Source organism: Saccopteryx leptura, chromosome 2 (genome assembly GCF_036850995.1).
Source record: "Saccopteryx leptura isolate mSacLep1 chromosome 2, mSacLep1_pri_phased_curated, whole genome shotgun sequence".
Taxonomy (NCBI): Eukaryota; Metazoa; Chordata; class Mammalia; order Chiroptera; family Emballonuridae; genus Saccopteryx; species Saccopteryx leptura.
This window is the reverse complement of record NC_089504.1, coordinates 367,730,222-367,754,203: the sequence shown is the minus strand read 5'-3', so window position 1 is coordinate 367,754,203 and position 23,982 is coordinate 367,730,222. Positions and strand designations below refer to the sequence as shown.

Genomic DNA, 23,982 nt, shown 5'->3' with positions numbered 1-23,982 from the left:
AAACACAGAAATAGGGGTGAGGGAGGGGCTGCCTTGGTTTTTCATGATTATGAGTGCCCAGAGGCAAGAATGCAAACTACCTAGTTTGGGCTGACCGGGATAAACAGGAATGCGTCTAGCAGGACCCTGTCCAGAAGGAGGGCTTCGGGATGAAGGGAAAATATTTCTAACTGCGGGCAGTGTGGGCAGCAGGCCCCTGGGCGTTGTTAGTGGGCTGAAGCAGAGGAGATCGTCCCAGGGACGAGCCCACAGGCTGACGGATGGAGAGAAGCTGTGGCCAGTCTCTAACCCTCTGTCTCTGACCCCAGGCTCTCCATCCTGTTTGTATTCTTCGGTGCTCTGATCATCACATCAGTTCTGTTGCTCTTCCCCCGAGCCAGTGAAATCCCAGCCCCAGAAGTTGAAATGAAGGTAAAACTATTGGTTTTATTTTGCCTCCTGAATTGTAACTCTTGTTCCTCTTGACCCACACCACAGTCCTGCCCTGCAGTGTTCCCTGATGTCAGGTTGGCTGAACTGTGTTAGAAGATTTGAAAAGTTAAAGCAAGGATGAGGAGAGCTCAGGGGGAGGTTTAGATTCCCTGCCTCTTCACGTAGGAATAGAATCATAATCTGACTCTTCATGAAGATGAGTGAGCAATATGTCTAAAACCCACCTCATACCATACGGCAGAGAGAGGAAATGAGTTAAGAATAGGAATTTAACGCCAGCAGTCAAGGCCAGGCAGGTTCACACATCGGATTAGAGCAGACCACAGAAGAACCCCCGAGCCAAAAGGCGTTGGGCCATTCCCGTTTATTGGATTGTCGCAGAGGGAGACAAGCAAACAGGAAGGAGAAAACCACTTCTCACAGCAGCAGGCAAGCAAACAGGAAAACCATCCCTCAGGATGATAGGCAAGTGGTTAGGAATACACGAGCCTTGCTGTGGCAGGCCAGCGATCTGCCCCGAGGGCAAGCACCCGAGCCTTACATAGACTGTACACATGTGGCTTTGCCACGCTCACACACTAATCATGCTAAGTGCAAGCGAGCAAGCCTAACACAGCTGTTTTCCCTTCACTCCACCCCTGTAGGATGGCTTGCCTCCAGGTGTCCCCAAACTATGGCCTGTGGGCTGCATGCAGCCCCCTGAGGCCATTTATCCGGCCCCGCCACACTTCCTGAAGGGGCACCTCTTTCATTGGTGGTCAGTGAGAGGAGCACTGTATATGGCGGCCCTCCAACGGTCTGAGGGACAGTGAACTGGCCCCCTGTGTAAAAAGTTTGGGGACCCCTCTATGCAACAGATATCTTCCGCAATGGTCCCTGTGCGAGGAGTGAGGTACATTACATCCATATTTCACAGAAATAGTAGAGACTATGGCAACAGAGTATTAAGGCACAAACTATACCAAAAGTGACAATAATTACAAAGGTGTCCTTCACAGTGTCTCCCTGAGCAGTCAAGGGATAATACACTTCTACCTTAGACACCAGGTATCAGTTGTCCAGGGAGTTAACTGGAGGCTCACCTCTATTCCTTTACCCCATGGTGCCAACAAGGCCCTCCATCATAGGCGGGGCGCCTGTACAGTCCAGGGCCATGTCCATTGAAGATGTTGGCTTCCAGGAGGGCTGTTGGGGCAGGGCACATTGCCCTGCTTCCCAAGTGTCCTTGGTGCATATCTACAACTAGATGGGAGCAACTACCCGGTGCAGGAGGCCTCTGCAGGTGCCAACCCTCCCCAGCTGGGTCTCTCATACTGTCCACAAGCAGCATGTCCATCCAGCAAGGGAGCCAGTGCCCCCATCTTGTCACAGTTCCTGCTTCAAGTCCATTACTTCTCAATGATCAGTCCACAATAGACAGCCCAGCTGTCTGTACAAATCACCCAAAGTGAAGGTTCATTACAGGCAACTAGCCACACAGCTGTTTGATAAGAGACCTCAGTGACTTTCCATGAGTGCTCTGTCTTTTGCCACAAACCCCATCCAGACCCCTTAGCAAGCTCACAGGCCCTGGCAGAGTCAAACACATTCAAGGCCTGTGCCACCTTGATAGTTCTTAGCTGCTGCAAAAGCACCTAGTATCTACTAAGGCCAACACCTGCTGCACATTAGAAGGGAACTCATGGATTGCCAATTCCACATGAGGCCTCCGGTTCCCCTGTTAGGTCCCTCAGATCTTCCCCCTATTCAAACTAGAACAGCGAGTCTTAAGGGATCTTCCTCTCCCTCAGCTGCCTCCAACATATAATCTTGCAGCCTAGCAACATGAGCACGAACTGTTTTACTGGTAGCTGGTAGGGCCATTCGTTTTAGTGTCTGGAACCTGTTCTGGTTTAAGCTGCTGCCAAAGCTCCAAAAGAACTTTATTAGATTTGCCATCTAATTGCTCTCTGTCTTCCCCAGCCACAATCAAATCTACCCACATATATGTCTGAGTAACTTTTACAGGCCCATTTATCTTGTTAGTCGCAGGGGCGGGGGGCATGGGCAGTAGCCTGCACGTCCTTACGGTGCCACACTGCTTCTACCTCCCCCAAATCTGCCACCATCTGTGTAACAGCGTTGATGGGCTGCCCCACATAGGGGCCCAAGATAGTCACCAGTGACCCCAAAAGGGCTGGTGGGGCGCTACAGAGAATAAAGTCGTCCCTCATCCTTGCCATAAATACTTCCTCATCTGGCCCACAGGAGCATAGATTGAAAGTAGCACTTTTTATACCTAGTTCCTGGAGGACCTGATGCAGCTCAGTAGATGACTGCCACCAACTCACTGCCCCGGCTAGTCTCCAGCACCCTGCCAGACCATATGAATGGCAGCCATCACCCATTCTAATAGGGCATGGTTTCCTGGGTTGCCATGGCAGTTCTGACGATGCTGCCTCAAGGAGGAGTGTGTGGTAATGGCAGCTAATTTCTCCATCTCTGCTCTGGAGAGCATGATGCCATCCACCCCAATGCCTCACAACTGCAGCAACCAAGCTGCCAGGGACTTGGTGGGTTTCTGCCTGAATTTCGCCCCTAACTCCATCAACTCTGTCTGGATGTGGGGCCAGACCACAGAGTGCTCCACTACTTGTGGACGAGCCTGTGCCTGCCCCTGAGGCACTTTCTGCTGCTGGGTTTTCACCTTCTGGGTGACCACTGGCCAGGCTCTGAGTCTGCCAAAGGCCGTTTCAGCCCGAACCTCCTTCTCCTCAGAGGAGGAGTTGGATGTGACTACCACCACTGACTGAGAGACACTCCCGGGCACAAATGCAGCTCTTCCTCCGGCACCTGCCCCTGTCAGCACTCACACTGGGCTTTCGAACTTGGGCAGCCTCTCGCACAGAGCTTTCAGTATCTGCTCACAGGGCTGTAAAAAGCACCCAGCCCACAGACCCCAACAGGGTCACCAGAGGGAACCACAGGGAACCACGTGGTCAAGAACAGCCACTCCTCTATCCCACTCTTCAAGGGTGTTGGAGCTCCATACTCGTCTGGACTGCACCCTGCCCACTACACCAGGTGCAATGCCGGTGCTTGAGGCCAGGCAGGTTTACACTGGATTCAGGCAGACCACAGAAGAACCGAAGAGCCAAAAGGTGTTGGGCCATTCCCATTTATTGGATTCTCACAAAGGCGGGCAAGCGAACAGGCAAGAGAAAACCACTTCTCACGGCAGCAGGCAAGCAAACAGGAAAACCATCCCTTATGGTGGTGAGAAGCAATCAGGAAAACCGTCCCTCATGGTGGCGGGCCAGTGATCCTCCCCAAGGGAATAGTACCATAGTTATATATAGGCTACACACTGCTCATGCACTAATCACAAAAAGTGCTTGCAGCTGGACAACAAGCGAGCAAGCCTAACCACAGCTGTTTTCCCTGCAAAGAATGGACCAAGTCCTGACCTCAAAGTGTTCCCATTCCTGATGGCCTGGGCTCAGAAACTCAGATCCTGGGCCTGAATTTCTGCAGTGCCCTCAAGGTGCTGACTGACATGCTTTTCCATCTGCATGTGTTTGAATTTTTTATTTTTTTATTTTTTTAATAAATTTTTATTAATGGTAATGGGATGACATTAATAAATCAGGGTACATATATTCAAAGAAAACATGTCTAGGTTATTTTGTCATTAAATTATGTTGCATACCCCTCGCCCAAAGTCAGATTGTCCTTCGCCACCCTCTATCTAGTTCTCTGTGCCCCTCCCTCTCCCCCTAACTCTCCCCCTGTCCTCCCTCCCCCCACCCCTGGTAACCACCACACTCTTGTCCATGTCTCTTAGTCTCATTTTTATGTTCCACCAATGTATGGAATCATGTAGTTCTTGTTTTTTTCTGATTTACTTATTTCACTCCTTATAATGTTATCAAGATCCCACCATTTTGCTGTAAATGATCTGATGTCATCATTTCTTATGGCTGAGTAGTATTCCATAGTGTATATGTGCCACATCTTCTTTATCCAGTCTTCTATTGAAGGGCTTTTTGGTTGTTTCCATGTCTTGGCCACTGTGAACAGTGCTGCAATGAACATGGGGCTACATGTGTCTTCACGTATCAATGTTTCTGAGGTTTTGGGGTATATACCCAGTAGAGGGATTGCTGGGTCATAAGGTAGTTCTATTTGCAGTTTTTTGAGGAACCACCATACTTTCCTCCATAATGGTTGTACTACTTTACAGTCCCACCAACAGTGAATGAGGGTTCCTTTTTCTCCACAGCCTCTCCAACATTTGCTATTACCCGTCTTGTTGATAATAGCTAATCTAACAGGGGTGAGGTGGTATCTCATTGTAGTTTTGATTTGCATTTCCCTAATAACTAATGAAGCTGAGCCTCTTTTCATATATCTGTTGGCCATTTGTATCTCTTCCTGGGAGAAGTGTCTATTCATGTCCTCTTCCCATTTTTTTATTGGATTGTTTGTTTGTTTGTTGTTGAGTTTTATGAGTTCTTTGTAAATTTTGGATATTAGGCCCTTATCTGAGCTGTTGTTTGAAAATATCATTTCCCATTTAGTTGGCTGTCTGTTTATTTTGATATCAGTTTCTCTTGCTGAGCAAAAACTTTTTATTCTGATGTAGTCCCATTCATTTATCTTTGCCTTCACTTCTCTTGCCATTGGAGTCAAGTTCATAAAATGTTCTTTAAAACCCAGGTCCATGAGTTTAGTACCTATGTCTTCTTCTATGTACTTTATTGTTTCAGGTCTTATATTTAGGTCTTTGATCCATTTTGAATTAATTTTAGTACATGGGGACAGGCTGTAGTCGAGTTTCATTCTTTTGCATGTGGCTTTCCAGTTTTCCCAACACCATTTGTTGAAGAGGCTTTCTTTTCTCCATTGTGTGTTGTTGGCCCCTTTATCAAAGATTATTTGACCATATATATGTGGTTTTATTTCTGGGCTTTCTATTCTGTTCCATTGGTCTGAGTGTCTATTTTTCTGCCAATACCATGCTGTTTTGATTATCGTGGCCCTATAATATAGTTTAAAGTCAGGTATTGTAATGCCCCCAGCTTCATTCTTTTTCCTTAGGATTGTTTTGGCTATTCGGGGTTTTTTATAGTTCCATATAAATCTGATGATTTTTTGTTCCATTTCTTTAAAAAATCTCATAGGGATTTTGATGGGAATTGCATTAAATTTGTATATTGCTTTGGGTAATATGGCCATTTTGATTATATTTATTCTTCCTATCCAAGAACAAGGAATATTTTTCCATCTCATTGTATCTTTTTCGATTTCCCTTAACAATGCTTTGTAATTTTCATTATATAGGTCCTTTACATTCTTTGTTATGTTTATTCCTAGGTATTTTATTTTTTTTGTTGCAATCGTGAAGGGGATTATTTTTTTGAGTTCGTTTTCTAATATTTCATTGTTGGCATAGACAAAGGCTATGGACTTCTGTATGTTAATTTTGTATCCTGCGACCTTACTGTATTGGTTTATTGTTTCTAATAATCTTTTTGTGGAGTCCTTCGGGTTTTCGATGTATAGGATCATATCATCAGCAAAAAGTGATACCTTTACTTCTTCTTTTCCGATATGGATGCCTTTTATTTCTTTGTCTTGTCTGATTGCTCTGGCCAGAACTTCTAGCACCACGTTAAATAAGAGTGGAGAGAGTGGACAACCCTGTCTTGTTCCTGATTTAAGGTAGAAAGTCCTCAGTTTTATGCCGTTTAAAATGATGTTGGCTGATGGTTTATCATATATGGCCTTTATCATGTTGAGATATTTTCCTTCTATACCCATTTTGTTGAGAGTCTTAAACATAAAATTGTGTTGTATTTTATCAAAAGCCTTTTCTGCATCTATTGATAAGATCATGTGGTTTTTGTTCTTTGTTTTGTTGATATGGTGTATTACGTTAACCGTTTTGCGTATGTTGAACCATCCTTGAGATTCTGGGATGAATCCCACTTGATCATGATGTATTATTTTTTTAATATGTTGTTGTATTCGGTTTGCCAGTATTTTGTTTAGAATTTTAGCATCTGTATTCATTAGAGATATTGGTCTGTAGTTTTCTTTCTTTGTGCCATCCTTGCCAGGTTTTGGTATGAGGGTTATGTTGGCCTCATAAAATGTGTTTGGAAGTATTGCTTCTTCTTCAATTTTTTGGAAGACTTTGAGTAGAATAGGAACCAAGTCTTCTTTGAATGTTTGATAGAATTCACTAGTATAACCGTCTGGGCCTGGACTTTTATTTTTGGGGAGGTTTTTAATAGTTTTTTCTATTTCCTCCCTGCTGATTGGTCTGTTTAGGCTTTCTGCTTCTTCATGACTCAGTCTAGGAAGGTTGTATTGTTCTAGGAATTTATCCATTTCTTCTAGATTGTTGTATTTGGTGGCATATAATTTTTCATAGTATTCTACAATAATTCTTTGTATATCTATGATGTCTGTGGTGATCTCTCCTCTTTCATTTTGGATTTTATTTATTTGAGTCCTGTGCCTTTTTTCCTTGGTGAGTCTTGCTAAGGGTTTGTCAATTTTGTTGATCTTTTCAAAGAACCAGCTCCTTGTTTTATTGATTTTTTCTATAGTTTTTCTGTTCTCTATTTCATTTATTTCTGCTCTGATTTTTATTATCTCCTTTCTTCGGCTGGTTTTGGGTTGTCTTTGTTCTTCTTTTTCTAGTTCCTTAAGGTGTGAAGTTAAGTGGTTTACTTCGGCTCTCTCTTGTTTGTTCATATAGGCCTGAAGTGATATGAACTTTCCTCTTATTACTGCTTTTGCTGCATCCCAGAGATTCTGATATGTCGTATTTTCATTTTCATTTGTCTGTATATATCTTTTGATCTCTGCGCTTATTTCTTCTTTGGCCCATTCATTTTTTAGAAGTATGTTGTTTAGTTTCCACATTTTTGTGGGTTTTTCCCCCTCTTTTTTGCAGTTGAATTCTAGTTTCAAGGCTTTATGATCAGAAAATATGCTTGGTACAATTTCAATTTTTCTAAATTTGCTGATATTGTCTTTGTGGCCCAACATATGGTCAATTCTTGAGAATGTTCCATGTACACTAGAGAAAAATGTATACTCTGTCGCTTTGGGATGAAGTGTCCTGTAGATGTCTATCATATCCAGGTGTTCTATATTTCGTTTAAGGCCACTATATCTTTATTGATTCTCTGTTTGGATGACCGATCTAGAGCCGTCAGCGGAGTATTGAGGTCTCCAAGTATGATTGTATTTTTGTTAGTTTTTGTTTTAAGGTCAATAAGTAGCTGTCTTATATATTTTGGTGCTCCTTGGTTTGGTGCATATATATTAAGGATTGTTATGTCTTCTTGATTCAGTGTCCCCTTAATCATTATGAAGTGACCATTTTTGTCTCTGAGTACTTTTTCTGTCTTGTAGTCAGCATTATCAGATATGAGTATTGCTACACCTGCTTTTTTTTGGGTGTTGTTTGCTTCGAGTATTGTTTTCCAGCCTTTCACTTTGAATTTGTTTTTATCCTTGTTGCTTAGATGTGTTTCTTGTAGGCAGCATATAGTTGGATTTTCTTTTTTAATCCATTCTGCTACTCTGTGTCTTTTTTGTTTGTTTGTTTGTTTGTTTGTTTTTTTCATTTTTCTGAAGCTGGAAACAGGGAGAGACAGTCAGACAGACTCCCGCATGCGCCCGACTGGGATCCACCTGGCACGCCCACCATGGGGCGACGCTCTGCCCACCAGGGGGCGATGCTCTGCCCATCCTGGGCGTCGCCATGTTGCGACCAGAGCCACTCTAGCGCCTGAGGCAGAGGCTACAGAGCCATCCCCAGCGCCCGGGCCATCTTTGCTCCAACGGAGCCTTGGCTGCGGGAGGGGAAGAGAGAGACAGAGAGGAAGGCGTGGCGGAGGGGTGGAGAAGCAAATGGGCGCTTCTCCTGTGTGCCCTGGCCGGGAATCGAACCCGGGTCCTCCGCACGTACTCTGTGTCTTTTTATTGGTAAGTTTAATCCATTTACATTTAGTGTAATTATTGACACTTGTGGGTTCCCTACTGCCATTTTATAAATTGCTTTCTGTTAGTTTTGTATCTAGTTTGATTCTTCTCTTTTGTTTTTCTATCATTTGTTTTTGTTTGTTTGTGTTCCATACTTCTTTCCTCTGTTGCTACCTTTTTTAAGTCATGTGTTTTTGTGGTGGTTTTTTCTAGGGTGGTTACCATTAAGTAATGAAAAGGGTACCTACCATATTCATTGTAGTACCCTATCTTATAAGTATTTCTGCACTTCATCGTCCTTTGCTACTGTTAATCTCCATTCTCTCCCCCCTTTTTTTCCTTTGTTGTCACAGTTTAAGTTTGGTTTTATTGTGTTCTTGGTGGAGCTGTTACTTGTGGTGTTGTTTTCTTTTGTTCTTTGAATCTGGTTGGAAAACCCCCTTTAGTATTTCCTGGAGTGGGGGCTTTCTGTTGATAAATTCTCTCATCTTTTCTGTATTTGTGAATGTTTTTATATCTCCTTCATACTTGAAGGATAGCTTTGATGGGTATAGTATTCTTGGCTGAAAGTTCCTCTCTTTCAGGGCTTTAAATATTGGGGTCCACTCTCTTCTAGCTTGTAGAGTTTCTGCTGAGAAATCTGATGATAATCTAATAGGCCTTCCTTTATATGTTGTACTCTTCTTTTCCCTGGCTGCCTTGAGAATTTTTTCTTTGTCATTGGTTTGTGTCATCTTTATTATGATGTGCCTTGGAGTGGGTTTGTTGGGGTTAAGAAAACTCGGTGTTCTGTTTGCTTCTTGAATTTGAGGCTTTAGTTCTTTCCACAGGCTTGGGAAGTTCTCGTCTATTATTTGTTTGAGTATATTCTCCATTCCATTTTCTTTCTCTTCTCCCTCTGATATACCTATTATTCTTATGTTATTCTTTCTGATGGAGTCAGATAATTCCTGTAGGGCTTTCTCGTTTTTTATTATTTTTGAGTCTCTTTCTTCTTCTCTCTGTTGTGCCTCAAGTTGTTTGTCTTCTATTTCACTAATCCTATTTTCAATCTGGGCTGTTCTGCTAGCTAAGCTTGTTACCTCGTTTTTCAGCTCGTGAATTGAGTTTTTCATTTCTGTTTGATTTGTTTTTATAGTTTCAATTTCCTTGGTAATATATTCTTTGTGTTCATTGAGTTGTTTTCTGATCTCCCTATATTGCCTTTCTGTGTTTTCTTGTATATCTCTGAGTATTTTTAAGATTTCTATTTTAAATTCTCTGTCATTTAGCTCCAAGGCTTCCAATATGTTAAGTCTTTTCTCCATAGATTTTTCCACATCTATTTGTGTTATCTCTCTTTCTTTTGTATCCATAATATTCTATTTCCTCTTTCTTATTGGCATCTGAGGGTGGTCTTGTTGATAGCACTAATTAGAATTAATAAAGAGTAAAAATAGAAGAAAAAGAAAAAAAGAAAAAAAAAAAAAAAAAAGGGTAAAACACCCCACAAAAAAAGCAGTAATAATTTATTATTTCCCCCTTTTTTTCTTTCTTCTCTTTCCCTCCTCTCCCCTCCTCAGGGAAATATTGTGCCTATAATGGAGGGCCTGATTTGCGGTGAAGAGTTCAAGGGGCAAAAAAAAGGGGAGTAGGGACCTACTAAATGCAAAAAAAAAAAAAAAAAAAAAAAAAAAAAGAAGAAAATCTTAGACAAGCATAAGATGATTTGCTTGTGGGTGATGGTCAACTAAGAGATATAATGAGAGGGATAAGAGGGAACCAGAAAAAAGGACAAAAAAAGGAATAATAAAGAAGAAAAAAATAAAAATAATAATTAAAAATCTGTTGTATTAAGTGGAGCGGAGACTAAATACAATGGAGACCTTGGGTTGGGAGGACCCAAAATGCCACAAAAATAAACAAACAAGAAAAAAACAAAAACAAAAGCGAAAAAGAAAAATAAAGCCAAAAAAAAGCCTTGAGTCCCAAATTAACTAATTTGTTCGTGATTGAGGATTAAATGGGAGGAAAGTAAAACGAGAAAAGAAAAAACGAATAGAAAGGAAAAAATAAGAAAAAGAGAAAAACGAAGGAAGAAATAAAAAAGGAAGAGAAAAAAACAAAATAAAGCAAAACAAAAAAAAACAAAAGAGGAGAAAGTAAGAGTTAAGTGTTTTGGAGTATAATCTTAAAGGAGGGTGAGGATGAAGAAGAGAAATAAAATGTAACACTTATGGGTAGTGTAGTTCAAGAAAAGGGAAGCATAAGTTGGGCAGAGAATATAAGGACCGAGGTGGAGGAAATAAAGGCAATAAGATAGAAGAAACAAACAACAACAACAACAAAAAAAAAAAAAATTAGTGGAACAAGTTGTAAAGTCTGTGGATTTTTCTTGATTTTGAGATGTTAACTTCTTCCTTTTTCTTTTCTCTCCCTCTTCTTGGTCGGTGACTCTGTACCCCAGGCTCTGCCCCTGTGTCACACTTAGGTAGGGATTTGCAGTTGATGGGATTCTATGGCAATGTCATATAATTGGCTTTAGTCTTGCTGGTAGTCAAGGCTTGTTGGCGTTTGCAGGGTCCAACGATGAGAGAGTTTGCTTTCCTGGATTCTCTCTCCTAGTACCCCCTTCCTGAATTAGCAGCCTGGTGATCCAGCTATAAGGCTGCCACTGCTTCTGCCTGGGGAGTAAGAGGCTCAAAGAGCTGGGAAATCCCCACTCTATCCCCACTCAGTGCAAGGCTTTGGGAAAGGCTCTGGCAGTCAGGGCCTCCAGTGTAATCAGGCGGGGGTGGGAGTCAATTGTTGTCAAGGTGACTGTTCAGCGCCTAGCATTCCGTTGGACCTCTCAACCCAGGCTTTCCACACTTTGTAGCCTGTTTCGGCTGGGAAGAAGAAGCACTAGTCTCTGCTTGCGACTAGTGTAGTATAGATCTTATTATCTGCCAAGTCCTTCTTGTTAGCGTTTATCCCTGAATATGGAGGCTCTATCAATCAGAAGTTGCCCCCGCCCCTTTAGCGAGAGGCACTAAAAAATATCACGCCTCTTGTCTTGGGTCGGTGAACTGAGAGAGATCTTATCAATTAGAACCGAGGGTGCGCAGATTTCACGGGTTAAGTTAATTTCAGTAATTGGGTCGCAGCTGTGCTCCCGAAGGTATTTCAGGCTGCCTGCGCGCGCCCCTCCCCCAACGCTTGATTGTTAGCTTGAGTGGCTGGGTGAGGTGCCCCGCCCGCGGAGAGAATCTCCCAAGTAGGGAATACCGCCCTGGGGCCTCTCCCGCTCCCCGTGCGTGGGCCGCTGGGAACGTTAGCGGTGCTCACTCTGCAACCGAACCAGGCGCTGCTCGCGGCAGCTGCTCGCGGCGGTGGTGCTCGCTCTGCAACTGAACCGGGCGCTGCTCGCGGCGGCTCGCGGCGGCTGCTCGCGGCGGTGGTGCTCGCTCTGCAACCGAACCGGGCGCTGCTCTCGGCGGCTGCTCGCGGCGGCGGTGCTCGCTCTGCAACCGAACTGGGCGCTGCTCGCGGCGGCGGCTCGCGGCTCCCGAGTATGGGCTGACTCACCACCACCACAGGCGCACTTCCTCGCGGCTTGAATGAACGTCCCTGCGGTAGCTTCCTCCACACCCTCGTCTCTCAGATTCAAGTGATAACAGTCCTTTCGCTTTCAGTTTGTGTGGAACTCCGGAATGCTCCGAAGATAAATTTTCCTGTTTCTAGTTGATAAATTTGTTGTGATTTTGGGGAGATCTGTCGGACGCGCTGCTCACGGCGCCATTTCCGTGACGTCACCGAATTTTTTATTTCTGATGTGAAGAAAATACTTTTCATTGAGAAGAGCAGTGAGGAAAGGAGAACTTTTTTTTTGGAAGGCAGAAGTTGTACCAATAGGTGAGTTCAATACTCACAGTCTTCTGGGAGTTCCTTTGGTCCTCCTTCCCGAAACCACACCTGCCAGCCCCCACCTCTCTGAGCAGATGTATCATCTCTCTCGTAGTCCTATGGGCACTCTACTCATTCTGGTTCATTCCTGATCGGGGCACTGATATTATCATGCATGGCTGGTCTTAGATCCCTGTGATCTTAATAAGGGGTTATTGTGTGCAGGGTCCTGTGGTAAGTACTTCATTGGCGTTCTCATTTAAACATCTAGATAGTATGAAGTAGGTACTCTTATTATGCCCACTTTCTAGATAAGGACGCTGAGGCTATAGTAGGCAGGAATAACTTGCCCAAGGTCAGACATCTATAGAAAGAGTCAGACTAAGGATTGAAGCTGAGCTCTGTCTTTAAAGCTTCCACTGTTTGGGTTCTCAACAGACTATTAGGGGCCATCACAGAGTTCGTAAGTGACTATTTTGACACTGAACAACAATACACAAAATCAGATAACTTCTGAACTAAAAGTGGCACATATGTCCAGCTCTATTTAGGACTAAGCATGGCAAAAGGGAAGAAGATAATTCTGAAAAATCCAAGGGGAGTAATACCACGCAATTCAAGGAGTTTGTCCATCCATGCCAGGTCCTTTTGTCAGCGTCTGATACCCGCTGTGTCGGTGTGAGTGCCGTGTTGAGCTGGTGGCGGCCCCACCTCAGCTTCCCATCTTAGGGGTGGGTGTTGCTGGCTGCTTGTTTCTGGATTGCTGCAGATGTGAATGCTGGAAGAAGGGCACAGAGCAAACACTGTCCTAAAGTCAATCCTCTCTCCTCTGTCATGATTTCCAGACCCAGGAGAGAGTATGGGGTTTGCGCAAAAGACGCTCATCACTCATCAGCATGGCCAGCAGGATTGGAGTTCTCATCTTCAGGTTTTGAGAACCAGTCCGTGCAGCGGCCTGGCTCAATACTTATCAATAATACATGGCCTGGGCCTTCTGCACCCATGGCCTGCTAATTGGCTAATTAAAAAGTGAAACATGTCGAACGAGCAAACATGTAACCCATGGGATGCTTGTTCGGTACTGGAGCCAAGGTCAAAGTTATGTTAAAGCTATTTGATCAAACTGACCTTTGTTCTAAGTTGGCTGTGGGGGTGTCCCTGGAGCAGCTATTTCTTCGTGTCTTTGGGTCTCAGCGATCATAGCATTGCTTGGACTTGACAGGTGCTTGGTGTGGTACACCTGTATTATCACTTTCCAACTGCTGCTGTAACAAGTTACCACAAACTTAGTGGCTTACAACACAGATGTGTCATCTTAAAAGTGAGCTAGAAGTCCAAAATCAGCCTCACTGGGCTAAAAGCAAGGGGTTGGAAGGGCCAAATCCCTTTCTAGAGGTTCTAGGGAAGAATCTGTTTTCTTACCCTTTCCAGCTCATAGGGGCCACCCTTGACTGGGTGTCCCTTGCTCCACCTTCATAGTAGGTCACATCTCTCTGACTGTGCTTCCCTCTTCTACCTTTTTTTTTTTTTTTTTTTTAGCAAGAGAGACAGAGACAGACAGAAAGGCAGGAGAGAGATGAGAAGTATCAGTTCTTCGTTGCAGCACCTTAGTTGTTCATTGACTGCTTTCTCATATGTGCCTTGACTGGGGGCTCCAGCTGAGCCAGTGACCCCTTGCTCAAGCTGGCGACATTGGGTTCAAGCCAGCAACCTTTGAGCTCAAGCCTGTGACCATGGAGTCACATCTTATGATCTCACACTCAAGCCAGCGGCCCCATGCTCAAGCTGGTGAGCCCGCACTCTGGTGACCTCAAGATTTTGAACCTGGGTCCTCTGTATCCCAGTCTGATGCTCTATCCACTGCGCCACTGCCTGGTCAGGCCCCTCTTCTACTTTAAGGATCCTGTGATTATATTGGGCCCACCTGGATTAGATAATTCAGGCTACTCTCTATTTTAATGTCAACTAATTAGCAAATTTAGTTCCATTTACAACCTCAATTCTGCTTTGCCATGTAATCTGACATATTCACAATTTCTGAAAATTAAGGTGTGGGTGTTCTTGCACCATTATTCTGTCTACCGCAGTCAGCTTTCAAGTACTATGTATTCTCTTCTACGTACTGGGTTTCCAAAACTTCTGGAATCTGTTAAGTCACTAGTCTCTTGATTTGTGTATCTGCTCCATTAGGTCTGTAGATTAAATTTATTTTCCCTGCCCAAACTTAAGCACCACCATTTGGATCTGGAGAGAGTAGCGCTCTGGCAGTGGGCAATTGGTAAGTGGGTAAAGCCAACACTACAGGTTTTTGTCATCAAAAACTAACAGCTTTGGGGCCTCAAGTATGACTGGTTGCCAAGCAGCCAACTGTATGATTTGGGGCACATTATCTAGCTAACCTCTTAGTGTTTTATTTTATATTGGATTTATTGGGGTGACATTGGTTAATAAAACCATACAGATTTCAAGTGTACAACTCAATACATCATCATCTGCACCCTGCATCACACACTCACCACTGAAAGTCAAGTCTTTTTCTGTCTCTGTTTATCCCCCTTTGCCCACTTCCACCTCCACTCAGCCTCTTTTCCTCTGGCTGTCACCATACTGTTGTCCGTGTCTGTTTGTGTTTTTTTGCTTAATTCCTTCACCTTTTTTCACCCAGCCTCCTAACACCCCTCCCTCTGACAGCTCTCAGTCTCTTCTATTTACCTATGCTTCTGTTCCTATTTTGGTTTTTAAATTATTTTGTTCATTAAATTCCACATATAAGTGCAATCATATGGTAATTGTCTTTCTCAAAATTTGACTGGCTTATTTCACTTAGCACAATAATTAACAGGTCCATCCATGATGTCACAAAAGGTTAAGATTTTCTTCTTTTTTACAGCTGAGTAGTATTCCATTTTGTAAATGTACCAAAGTTTTTTTATCCATTTATCTGCCGATGGGCACTTGGCTATTGCACATAATGCTGCAAATAACATAGGGGTGTATAATAGGGGTGCATGTACTCTTTCCAATTAGTGTTTTGGGTTTGTTTGGAAATATTCCCAGAAGTGAAATCACTGGGTCAAAAGGCAGTTCCATTTTTAAATTTTTGAGGAATCTCCATACTGTTTTCCTCAGTGGCTGCATCAGTCTGCATTCCCACCAGCAGTGCACAAGGGTGTCCTTTTCTCCACACCCTTGCCAGCGCTTGTTGTTTGATTTATTTATGGTAGCCATTCTGAAAGATGTGAGGTGCCATCTCATTGTGGTTTTAACTTGCATTTCCCTGATGATTAGTGACTTTCAGCATCTTTTCATATGTCTTTTGGCCATCTGAATTTTCTCATTGGAAAAGTATCTCTTCAGATCCTTGGATTGTTTGTGTACTTGGTGTTGAGTTGTACAAAGCAATACATGGTTTCAAAGCAATTACTATTAAAATACCAATGGCATATTTCACAGATACAGAATTCCAAAATTTTATATGGAGCCACAGAAGACCCTGAATAGCCACAGCAATTTTGAGTAAGAAGAGCAAAGTTGGAGGAATCATACTTCCTGATATCAACTATACTACAAGGCCATTGTAGTCAAAACAGCCTGGTACTGGCATAAGAACAGGCATACAGATCAATGGAACAGAAGAGAGCCCAGAAATAAACCCATGCCTTTATGGTCAATTAATATTTAATAAAAGAGGCAAGTGTACATAATGGAGTAAAGACAGTCTCTTTGATAAATGTGTTGGAAAAATTGGACAGGAACATGGAAAAAATGTAACTAGACCACCAACTCATACCATACTCAACCCTAACCCATACACAAGAATAAACTCAAGATATAGATAAAAGATAAAGGGAAGTCACAAAACCATAAAAATCCTAGAGGAAAACACAGGTAGTAAAATCTCAGACATCTCTTGTAGCAATATTTTTGCTGATATATTACCTCAAACAAGAAAAACAAAGGAAAAAATAAACAAATATAACTAAATCAAACTAAAAAGCTTTTGCAAACAAGGGAAACCATGAGCAAAATGAAAAGACAACCCACTGAATGGGAGAACGTATTCACCAATGCTACATCTGATAAGGGGTTAATTTCCTCTTAGTGTTTCAGTATCTCAGGTAAATGGCCATTTTTCCTAACCCTTGGAATGCTGGGTTATGAATGTTAGGTTTCAGACTCTTATAAAAGTTTTTAAAGAGCCACCTTTGCACTTTGAAAATGAACCCTCAGAATTGGCAATGGGTTGATGATTTGGGGGTTAGGATTTCGGGTACATGGGATTTATACTATGGTATTTTTATGAATGTTAGAATTCTTCATAATAAAAAGTTAACAACAAAACTGATCCTTCCTAAGACTAAGCAAAGCTTCTCACAAATGCTTTTAGGTAACATAACATGTAATTCCAGAACATGAAAGAACTTATCCAGGGTGTTCAGAATGTTTTTAAACCTCCTAAATTGAGTCATTTGTTTCCTGTACTTCATTAATTCTTTCTTTATCTTGTATTTCTGGCTCCAGGAGTTAAGAGAATGTTCTTTCTTAAACATTTCCAGAGGAGACTCAGGGAAGGATGTTAATGGAAGTTACAAATATGAACAGACTCTGGTCCCATTTATCAAAGATTTCCAATGAGCACGGCCAGGGTGAAGTGATAGTAATTTCATTTCTGATGTTTCTTTCTCCAGATTGTGGATGCCTTCTTCATTGGTCGCTACGTCCTGCTGGCTTGCCTCATTGCTGTCTTCCTTGGAGGTCTCTTCTTGCTTCTAATTCATCACATCCTTGAGCCAGTCTATGCCAAACCACTGAGGTCCTACTGAGCACTATTCACGGAAGCCAAGACCATGTTTTGCCCTCATTTTGATGTTACTGATGAGCAGAAAGACACTGTTTGGAGCCTGGGTTTGACAGCCTTCGTGCCTTAAGAGTGAAGGAAAATCCATTCGTTGTTAAGACAAATCCCTTGAGTCCTGGCTTCCAGACATGGAGTTGCAAAAGTGTCTCTTTGGAGATAGATTCTTAGCAACTTAAGAGGAGTTGTCTTATTGCTGTCTTAGCACCTGTACCTCAGGCGTCCCATCTGTTTTATAAGAGGAGTAGTAATAGTGATCTACTGAGAGTAGGTTTTCAATCCAGACATCAGTACACGGATTTTGGGGAAAGGTGCACTAGGCTTTTGCAGTCCATTATATGAAAAAGTGTGGTCCTTTTGATAATACACAAAGTTCTTAGTTATAAGATTGGGATCATTTGGAAAGGAAAGGCACTCAGAGTTCAAAAGTTGAATGTGATGGTTCGGAAGACTCCTCAGGTGTTGGTCACTGCCTACTCTCTATCATGCCACAGAACTTTCTGAAGGCAGTGGTGCCACTGTCTTCCGCCCTACGAAAGCAGTACACACCAACCAATGGACTAGCTCTCGCTTCACACTCCTGGCCACAGCTTCCTGAATCTAGTATGGATGCATTTCAAGTTTATTTAGGTGGAAATGTTGATTGTCTTGCTGCTGTGTGTCTCTGGATTCTTTCTTCTTCAGGACTTGGTGGCCTTTGCGTGCCTTATTTAATTACCATAAGAGTCCATTTGGGGTATTGTCATCTATTTTATCTGTGTAGCCCTTACTCCAAAGCTGGTGAAGAATGAGCATTCCCAGGATTAGATACAACTTTATACCTGTCTGAGATGCGAAGCCAAATGAAATTTGTCGCTAAATGGAGGCTCTCTGGCAGTCTCATCCTGATGCCTACAGCTGTTTGGAGAAGGCTCTCCTGGATAAAAATTAAGAACCAGAAAATAAGTTGGAAAAAGAACTTTGAGTACATGCTATAAGCCAGCAGTACATTAGTTCCCTTGAAATTGAATTTACTTAATTTTTATAACAATCTGTTGTCATCCCCATTTTCAAGTAGCCCAAGCTTCACATAACGACCAGTGTGTATACCCAGGTGTGGACAGACTCCAGGGCCTTGGACTGAAAATAAAAGCTCAGTCCCACTGAGCTTTGTGGGACTTTGATTGAGAGTGTGAGAAAGTTCAGGCTACTTCTCTTTCTCTCCTGGATCCTGCTGTCATTGTAGAGAAGGCATCCAGTCCTGCCACCCCAACTGGGGTTAAGCTCCAAACTAAAAGTGGAGAGAACAGGTGACTTTGGGAGTCACGGTGTCCAAATCAGTGTCCAAAGTCATGGTGAAGACTAGTTGCAATTATCCCTACCCTTGAACTGTCTCTATCTTATTCAGTTTGGAAAAACTTTGCAGGTAAGTCTTTGTCACAGGAAGCTTCAAAGGAAATAGTTTCTCAATCTGGCCAAAAGTCCTTACATAAGAAAAGAAAGGAGAATCCCCCCCCCCCACCCTCACCCCAGCACAGTGGAGGCAAACGGAGAATGCAGAAATGTTGAGGGAAGCGGGACAAGGAAGAGACTCGGGCTGTTGCTCCTCTCTGGACACCGCACTGAACCCCCTGGATTCTGATGAGTCTACTTTGAGCTGTTGTGACACCAAATGAAGCACAGGCTGCCACTTGCCACCTTCTCCTAACAGATTTGCTGGAAAAGAAAACTTGTAGGTTTCTGACCATGAGTTCATCTTTTTTATACCCAATAAAGGTATCCAACTATTAGACCAATGTATAATAGCTATGAATTTTTAGGTGACTACTTATGTGGAGAAAAATGGGTTAAGGTTGGGAACTAAATTCCTCCCCAAACACCACTACTGTCCAACCTTTGTTGTTGTTTTCACATATGTAAATGACAGGTGTGTGCTAAGGGCAAAAATCACACTTGGAACCAAGTATATTTTAGCTCAGCCTGCCTTCTATAGATCTGGTTTGCAATAAACAGCCTTTGTGAAATGAATGATAGATTACTTTCTACCTTCATACTCAGAGCAGTCACATTCGACCACCCCCCAAATGCCACAAGGTTGGGATAAGAGGGCACAAGATGAATTTCACTGAGAGTTCTACATGGGGCACCCTTATAACCAATGTCTGACATGGCACCTCTTGTGCATTTGGTTGTTCTGGAGGTCCAGTCCCTTAAATAGAAACAGAAATTATCTTAGTGTCTCCGCTTATCACTTTTTGATTAGTGGCCGCAGAGCCGGTGTGCTGTACGATTCCCTAACCAGACAGATCTGGTGGCAAAGACTGTGGTGATCCCTATTGTTTAGAAGGTGGAGAGAAAGAGGAAATAGAGCTTCTATATAGGAAAACAGGCTATATTTCTTAGCCTTTTAAAACTGTATCTTGGAAAAGCTACCTTCGCAGGACAACCCCTATAGTGCAGACATCTGTCGTATCCTCTAGGCAGCGCTGTATGCTGGGTTTTAGAAGTCACTCACGCTAGCAAACCACACTAGGTAATTTCTTGACAAGTTCCTTAAATTTCTCATAAAAATGAAACTAAAGGTAGCATCCTCTGCAGATGCACGTTATCATAAATTTAATTGAAAAATTCATCAAAAATTATTGTACCAGTGTTCGGTTCCTAGGGCCTAGCCATCTACTCTTGCTACATAATACACTTGTATTGCCATGCATTCAACAGTTTGCCTTGCTGTTGGGCATAAAGCTTTGCTCCAGGTGGAGTGAGCTGAGAACCGGGCTCTGAGATGTGTAGGCGGTCTTCCTAACTCCATCCCGGATGAAGGCATCAACATTACTTTCAATGTTTTGTTGTTGTTTTGTCTTTTGGTTTGGTTGGTTTTTGCAAGAGAGACAGACAGGAAGGGAAAGAGATGAAAAGCATCAAGTTGTAGTTCCATCACTTTATTGTTCATTGATTGCTTCTCTTATGTGCCTTTACCAAGGGGCTCCAGCCAAGCCAGTGACCCCTTGCTCAAGCCAGCGACCTTGGGCTCAAGCCATGTCAAGACATGTCAAGATCATGTCGATGATCTGACACTCAAGCCAGTAACCTCAGGTTTTCAACCTGGGTCCTCGGTGTCCCAGGTCGACGCCCTATCCATTGTGCCTCCACTGGTCAGGCTCAATGTTTTTATTCTAACATAATCCATTTCTTGTTGTGTTCTCTAAGACAAACATTTTTAAAATCAATTCTATCTCATTGCTGCTGCACTTGAAGTGTTTTTGTTTTACTTTGATTTTAATTCAATGTGTAAAGAAACCTGCTGCAATTAGTTGACAGAGAGAAATAGGCAGAGAGATAGAGGGATTTTAAAGTTTCACAGCTAATTAGTAGAGGGGCTCAAACTTGACACCAGGATTCATGATACCTCATTTCTCAGATAGTTTAAAGATCAGTTTTGGGTTTCAAACAATGCCTTATTTTTACACTAGTTAATACTATTTCTTAACTGTTTGTACCCACCATTTCCCTAACCCATATCCAAAAAAAATGGTAAAAGTTTTGTTAAAGAATTCCTAAACATTTAATCATAACTTCTTGGCTTAAACCTTCAAGTATTTGGCGGTTGTTACAGAGGAGCAAGTTTCCAGATGTGAGAACCGCAACCACATGGGAATAAATCTAGAGAAATTCTGATTATCTTCACAGGGGCACAAAACTCAGGATTGGAGGGGGTTTTATAGTTCATGGAGTTTAATCTTTGATCTCTATTCCCATCTCAATATTTGGGACTTCCATTTTCACATGCTGAAATCACAGTTTTTATTATATTTAGCAAACATGTGCTAGACATGTTTCTAAGTAATTTGTAAGTATTATGTAATTCTCATAGCAATCCTATGAAGTAGGTACTCTTAATATCCCCATTTCACAGATGAGAAGCAGGCATAGAGTGCTGAGGTGATTTGCTTGAGGTCACTCAGCAAGGGCTTAAATAGGAGTCAGGAGCTGAAGGCAGGCAGTTTGGCTCCAGTTAAGCTCTTAATGACTATATACTATGTTGTTCCATAAAATGAAAACAAAGAAAAAGGAGGGCTCAAGGTCAGGCAGTGCAAACCCAGTTGACAGAAATACCCAGGAGAGCCTGACCTGTGGTGGCGCAGTGGATAAAGCAGCGACCTGGAATGCTGAGGTCACTGGTTTGAAACCCTGGGCTTGGCCAGTCAAGGCACATGTGAGAATCAACTACTACAAGGTGATGTTTCCCATTCCTCCCTCTACCCCCTTGCTTTCTCTCTAAAATCAATAAATAAAAATCTTTTTTTAAAAGTCAGAATTATTTTTAAAAAAAGAAAAAAATACCGAGGAGAAGCCACTGAATCTAATGGAAAATCTAGAATTTTAGAGATTGGCCAGGAATATGGGCGAAGCAGTTAAACACCGTGTGGAAACTCAGAGACAAGTTCACTCACATGTTTTTGGCAGGTCCCTGTTAGACGTTGGCTTTCTTCTTGCCTAGAGATACCAAACAATGGCATAGCTCCTGGATTGAGTTTTCAAGGATTTACACAACAATTTCTTTCTTAACACTGACCTCCTGCAAAGTTTGATACTTGTTGGCTTTCTGAAGTGCCAATGGAAGAAATTAAACCCAGAGGCAGGAATGTCTCTTGGTCTGTCTTTAGCAGATCCTGGTGGTTGCTGTTAGAGAGAAAAATGTTTCCAAATTCCTCCCCTCCCACCCCCTGCCCAACACACACCCTTGTCTCAGGTTCCTGGGACCTAAGATATGACAGCAGGGATCGAAACCAGTGCCCAACACCATCCACAGAAGGATAAGTTTCATTTTTCTGGGTTCACCATCCTGCTGGGCATTGTAAGGATGTGGACTTCCCGGCTCCTGCCTTCAGAGCACTCGTGGAGTGGTGACAAGTGTAGCACGGAGGTGGTGGTATCTGAACACTGCCTGGACATCCCGCCACTGCGCTTTTCATCTCTGGGATTGCTTTGGTTTTCCTGTCTTTAAGTTGACCTTGCCCTGAGAATGCACAGTAGTTTCCTATACTTGCTGTAACAGATTACAATGAGCTTAGCGATTCAGAGAATATAGACTTATTTCCTTTTCTAAGACTCATCGTCCTTTTTTTTAATTAATTTTTTTTATTTATTTTACAGAGGAGAGGGAGAGACAGAGAGAGAGAGAGAGGAGAGAGAGGAGAGACAGAGAGAGAGAAGGAGGGGAGGAGCTGGAAGCATCAACTCTCATATGTGCCTTGACCAGGCAAGCCCAGGGTTTTGAACCGGCGACCTCAGCATTTCCAGGTCGACGCTTTATCCACTGCGCCACCACAGGTCAGGCTCATCGTCCTTTTCTAAGGTTGGCCTCCTTCCAGCCTCCACCTTCCATCCCTCTCCCTGCCCTTCTTACTCTACAAAGCCCACCCCTTTATCTCCAGTGTCACTCCAGTTCCCAGGGCTCCTGCTCAGATAGGATACTGGGTGTTAGAGGCTCCTGCCCCAGCTTCAGTTCCAGAGGCCGTGGGGCGCCAGACCTCCCAGGCGCTCCCCTCTCACTGCTGCTTCCCCACCCCCCAGCCTCCCAGTGGATCGCTAAAGAAGAAATGCAGAGTTATTGCTTTTTAATTACAAGTGCTGTTGTAACATCTATAAGGAAGAACACTTTAAGCTTAATTGAGACCAAATGTGAAGTTAAATTAAATGAATAACTAATTAGTGTAATGCTCCTGCATTAGCCCCGAGTGAATGCTGAGGCCCAGAGAGAAGGCAGGTGCCGGCCCCTGGGGAACCGCCGGTGCCCAGAGCTGAGGTGGGCTGGAGCCCGGAACCTGGAGACAGCGCAGAGCCCAGGTCTCCAGACGGCACAAAGCCCAGCCCAGGGCTCCCGGGCCTTGGGTGTCCTCCCAGACTCCCACCTGCAGCCCAAGTCCTCCATTGTGAGCTCCCACACTGGCTCCTCCCTAGAGCCCCTTGTGTGCGCTATGTGAGCGGTGTGTCCTGCTCCCTTCCCAGTCCCTGTCCCTGTCCCTGACTTGTTAGGGCTTGATAAAGATTCATTTTAACATCCCCCTTCCCCCATCCCCCTCAATACCTTAGCAAACTAGCAGCCCAAGTCCTAGGCATTCTCCTTCATTCGCCTTTCTTTCACATTCATCCCTCTGGCTGCCACTGGGCCCCCCTCCTGCAGACAGCAGACCCAACTCGAGTCCCTCCCATTGGGTTTGCTTTTGTGTCACTTACACACATTTTCACATCCTGGCTATCCCCTCACTAGACAAGCTCTTCAGGGGCAGGCAGGTTTTGTACCCTTTGTCTCCCTTCACCCCAGTCCTCTGAGAGGTAATGTTATTACTATTTTCTAGATCAGGAACCAGGCTTAAATATACTAAGTGGTAAGGCTGGGGGAGAGAAGACTTCAAAAATGCCAGAGGAACGACAGCCCTCTTACCCTAACCTTTCCGTGGGCAGCAGAAAGCAAGCTAACAGTTGGCAGGTGAAGAAACCTCTGCTCCTTCATTCTGAGGGACAGACGGGAGCCCAGGTGCATGGGTCTCTACCATGGGGTTATGGCACCATCTAGTGGCACCATGAGGGATGATGTCAGATAAACCTTTATAGATGTGAAAGCATTCCTCAATACAGTACTGAGCAGAGCGCCAGGAGCTCTAGTCCTGCCCTGCAGGTCTTAAGGGCCAGAGGTCCCTAACTGGCTCCTGCTTTCAAAGCCACAGTCCCTGGAACTGGAAGACTCATGTGTGGATCACCACTGGGTATGTACTGCCTGTTTCATTGAGGGAACTGTGTCCAGCTAATGGACTGGCCATACAGCACCCCAGTTAATGCAATGGTTGTGTCTTACCTGGGGCTTT

General features: G+C 43.5%; 1 protein-coding gene across 4 annotated transcripts in view; it reads left to right on the top strand.

The window, feature by feature from the left end:
• Nucleotides 1-18,905, top strand: part of TMEM218 (transmembrane protein 218) — a 31,376-nt gene extending 12,471 nt beyond the window's left edge. For all 4 annotated transcript variants that reach the window (XM_066365133.1, XM_066365131.1, XM_066365134.1 and 1 more), the window contains 2 exons: nt 309-411; nt 16,968-18,905. In XM_066365133.1, coding sequence (XP_066221230.1) covers nt 309-411; nt 16,968-17,102 — 238 coding nt within the window. In that variant the 3' untranslated portion in view covers nt 17,103-18,905. The remainder of the gene's footprint in view (nt 1-308; nt 412-16,967) is intronic.
• Nucleotides 18,906-23,982: the final 5,077 nt, after the last annotated feature.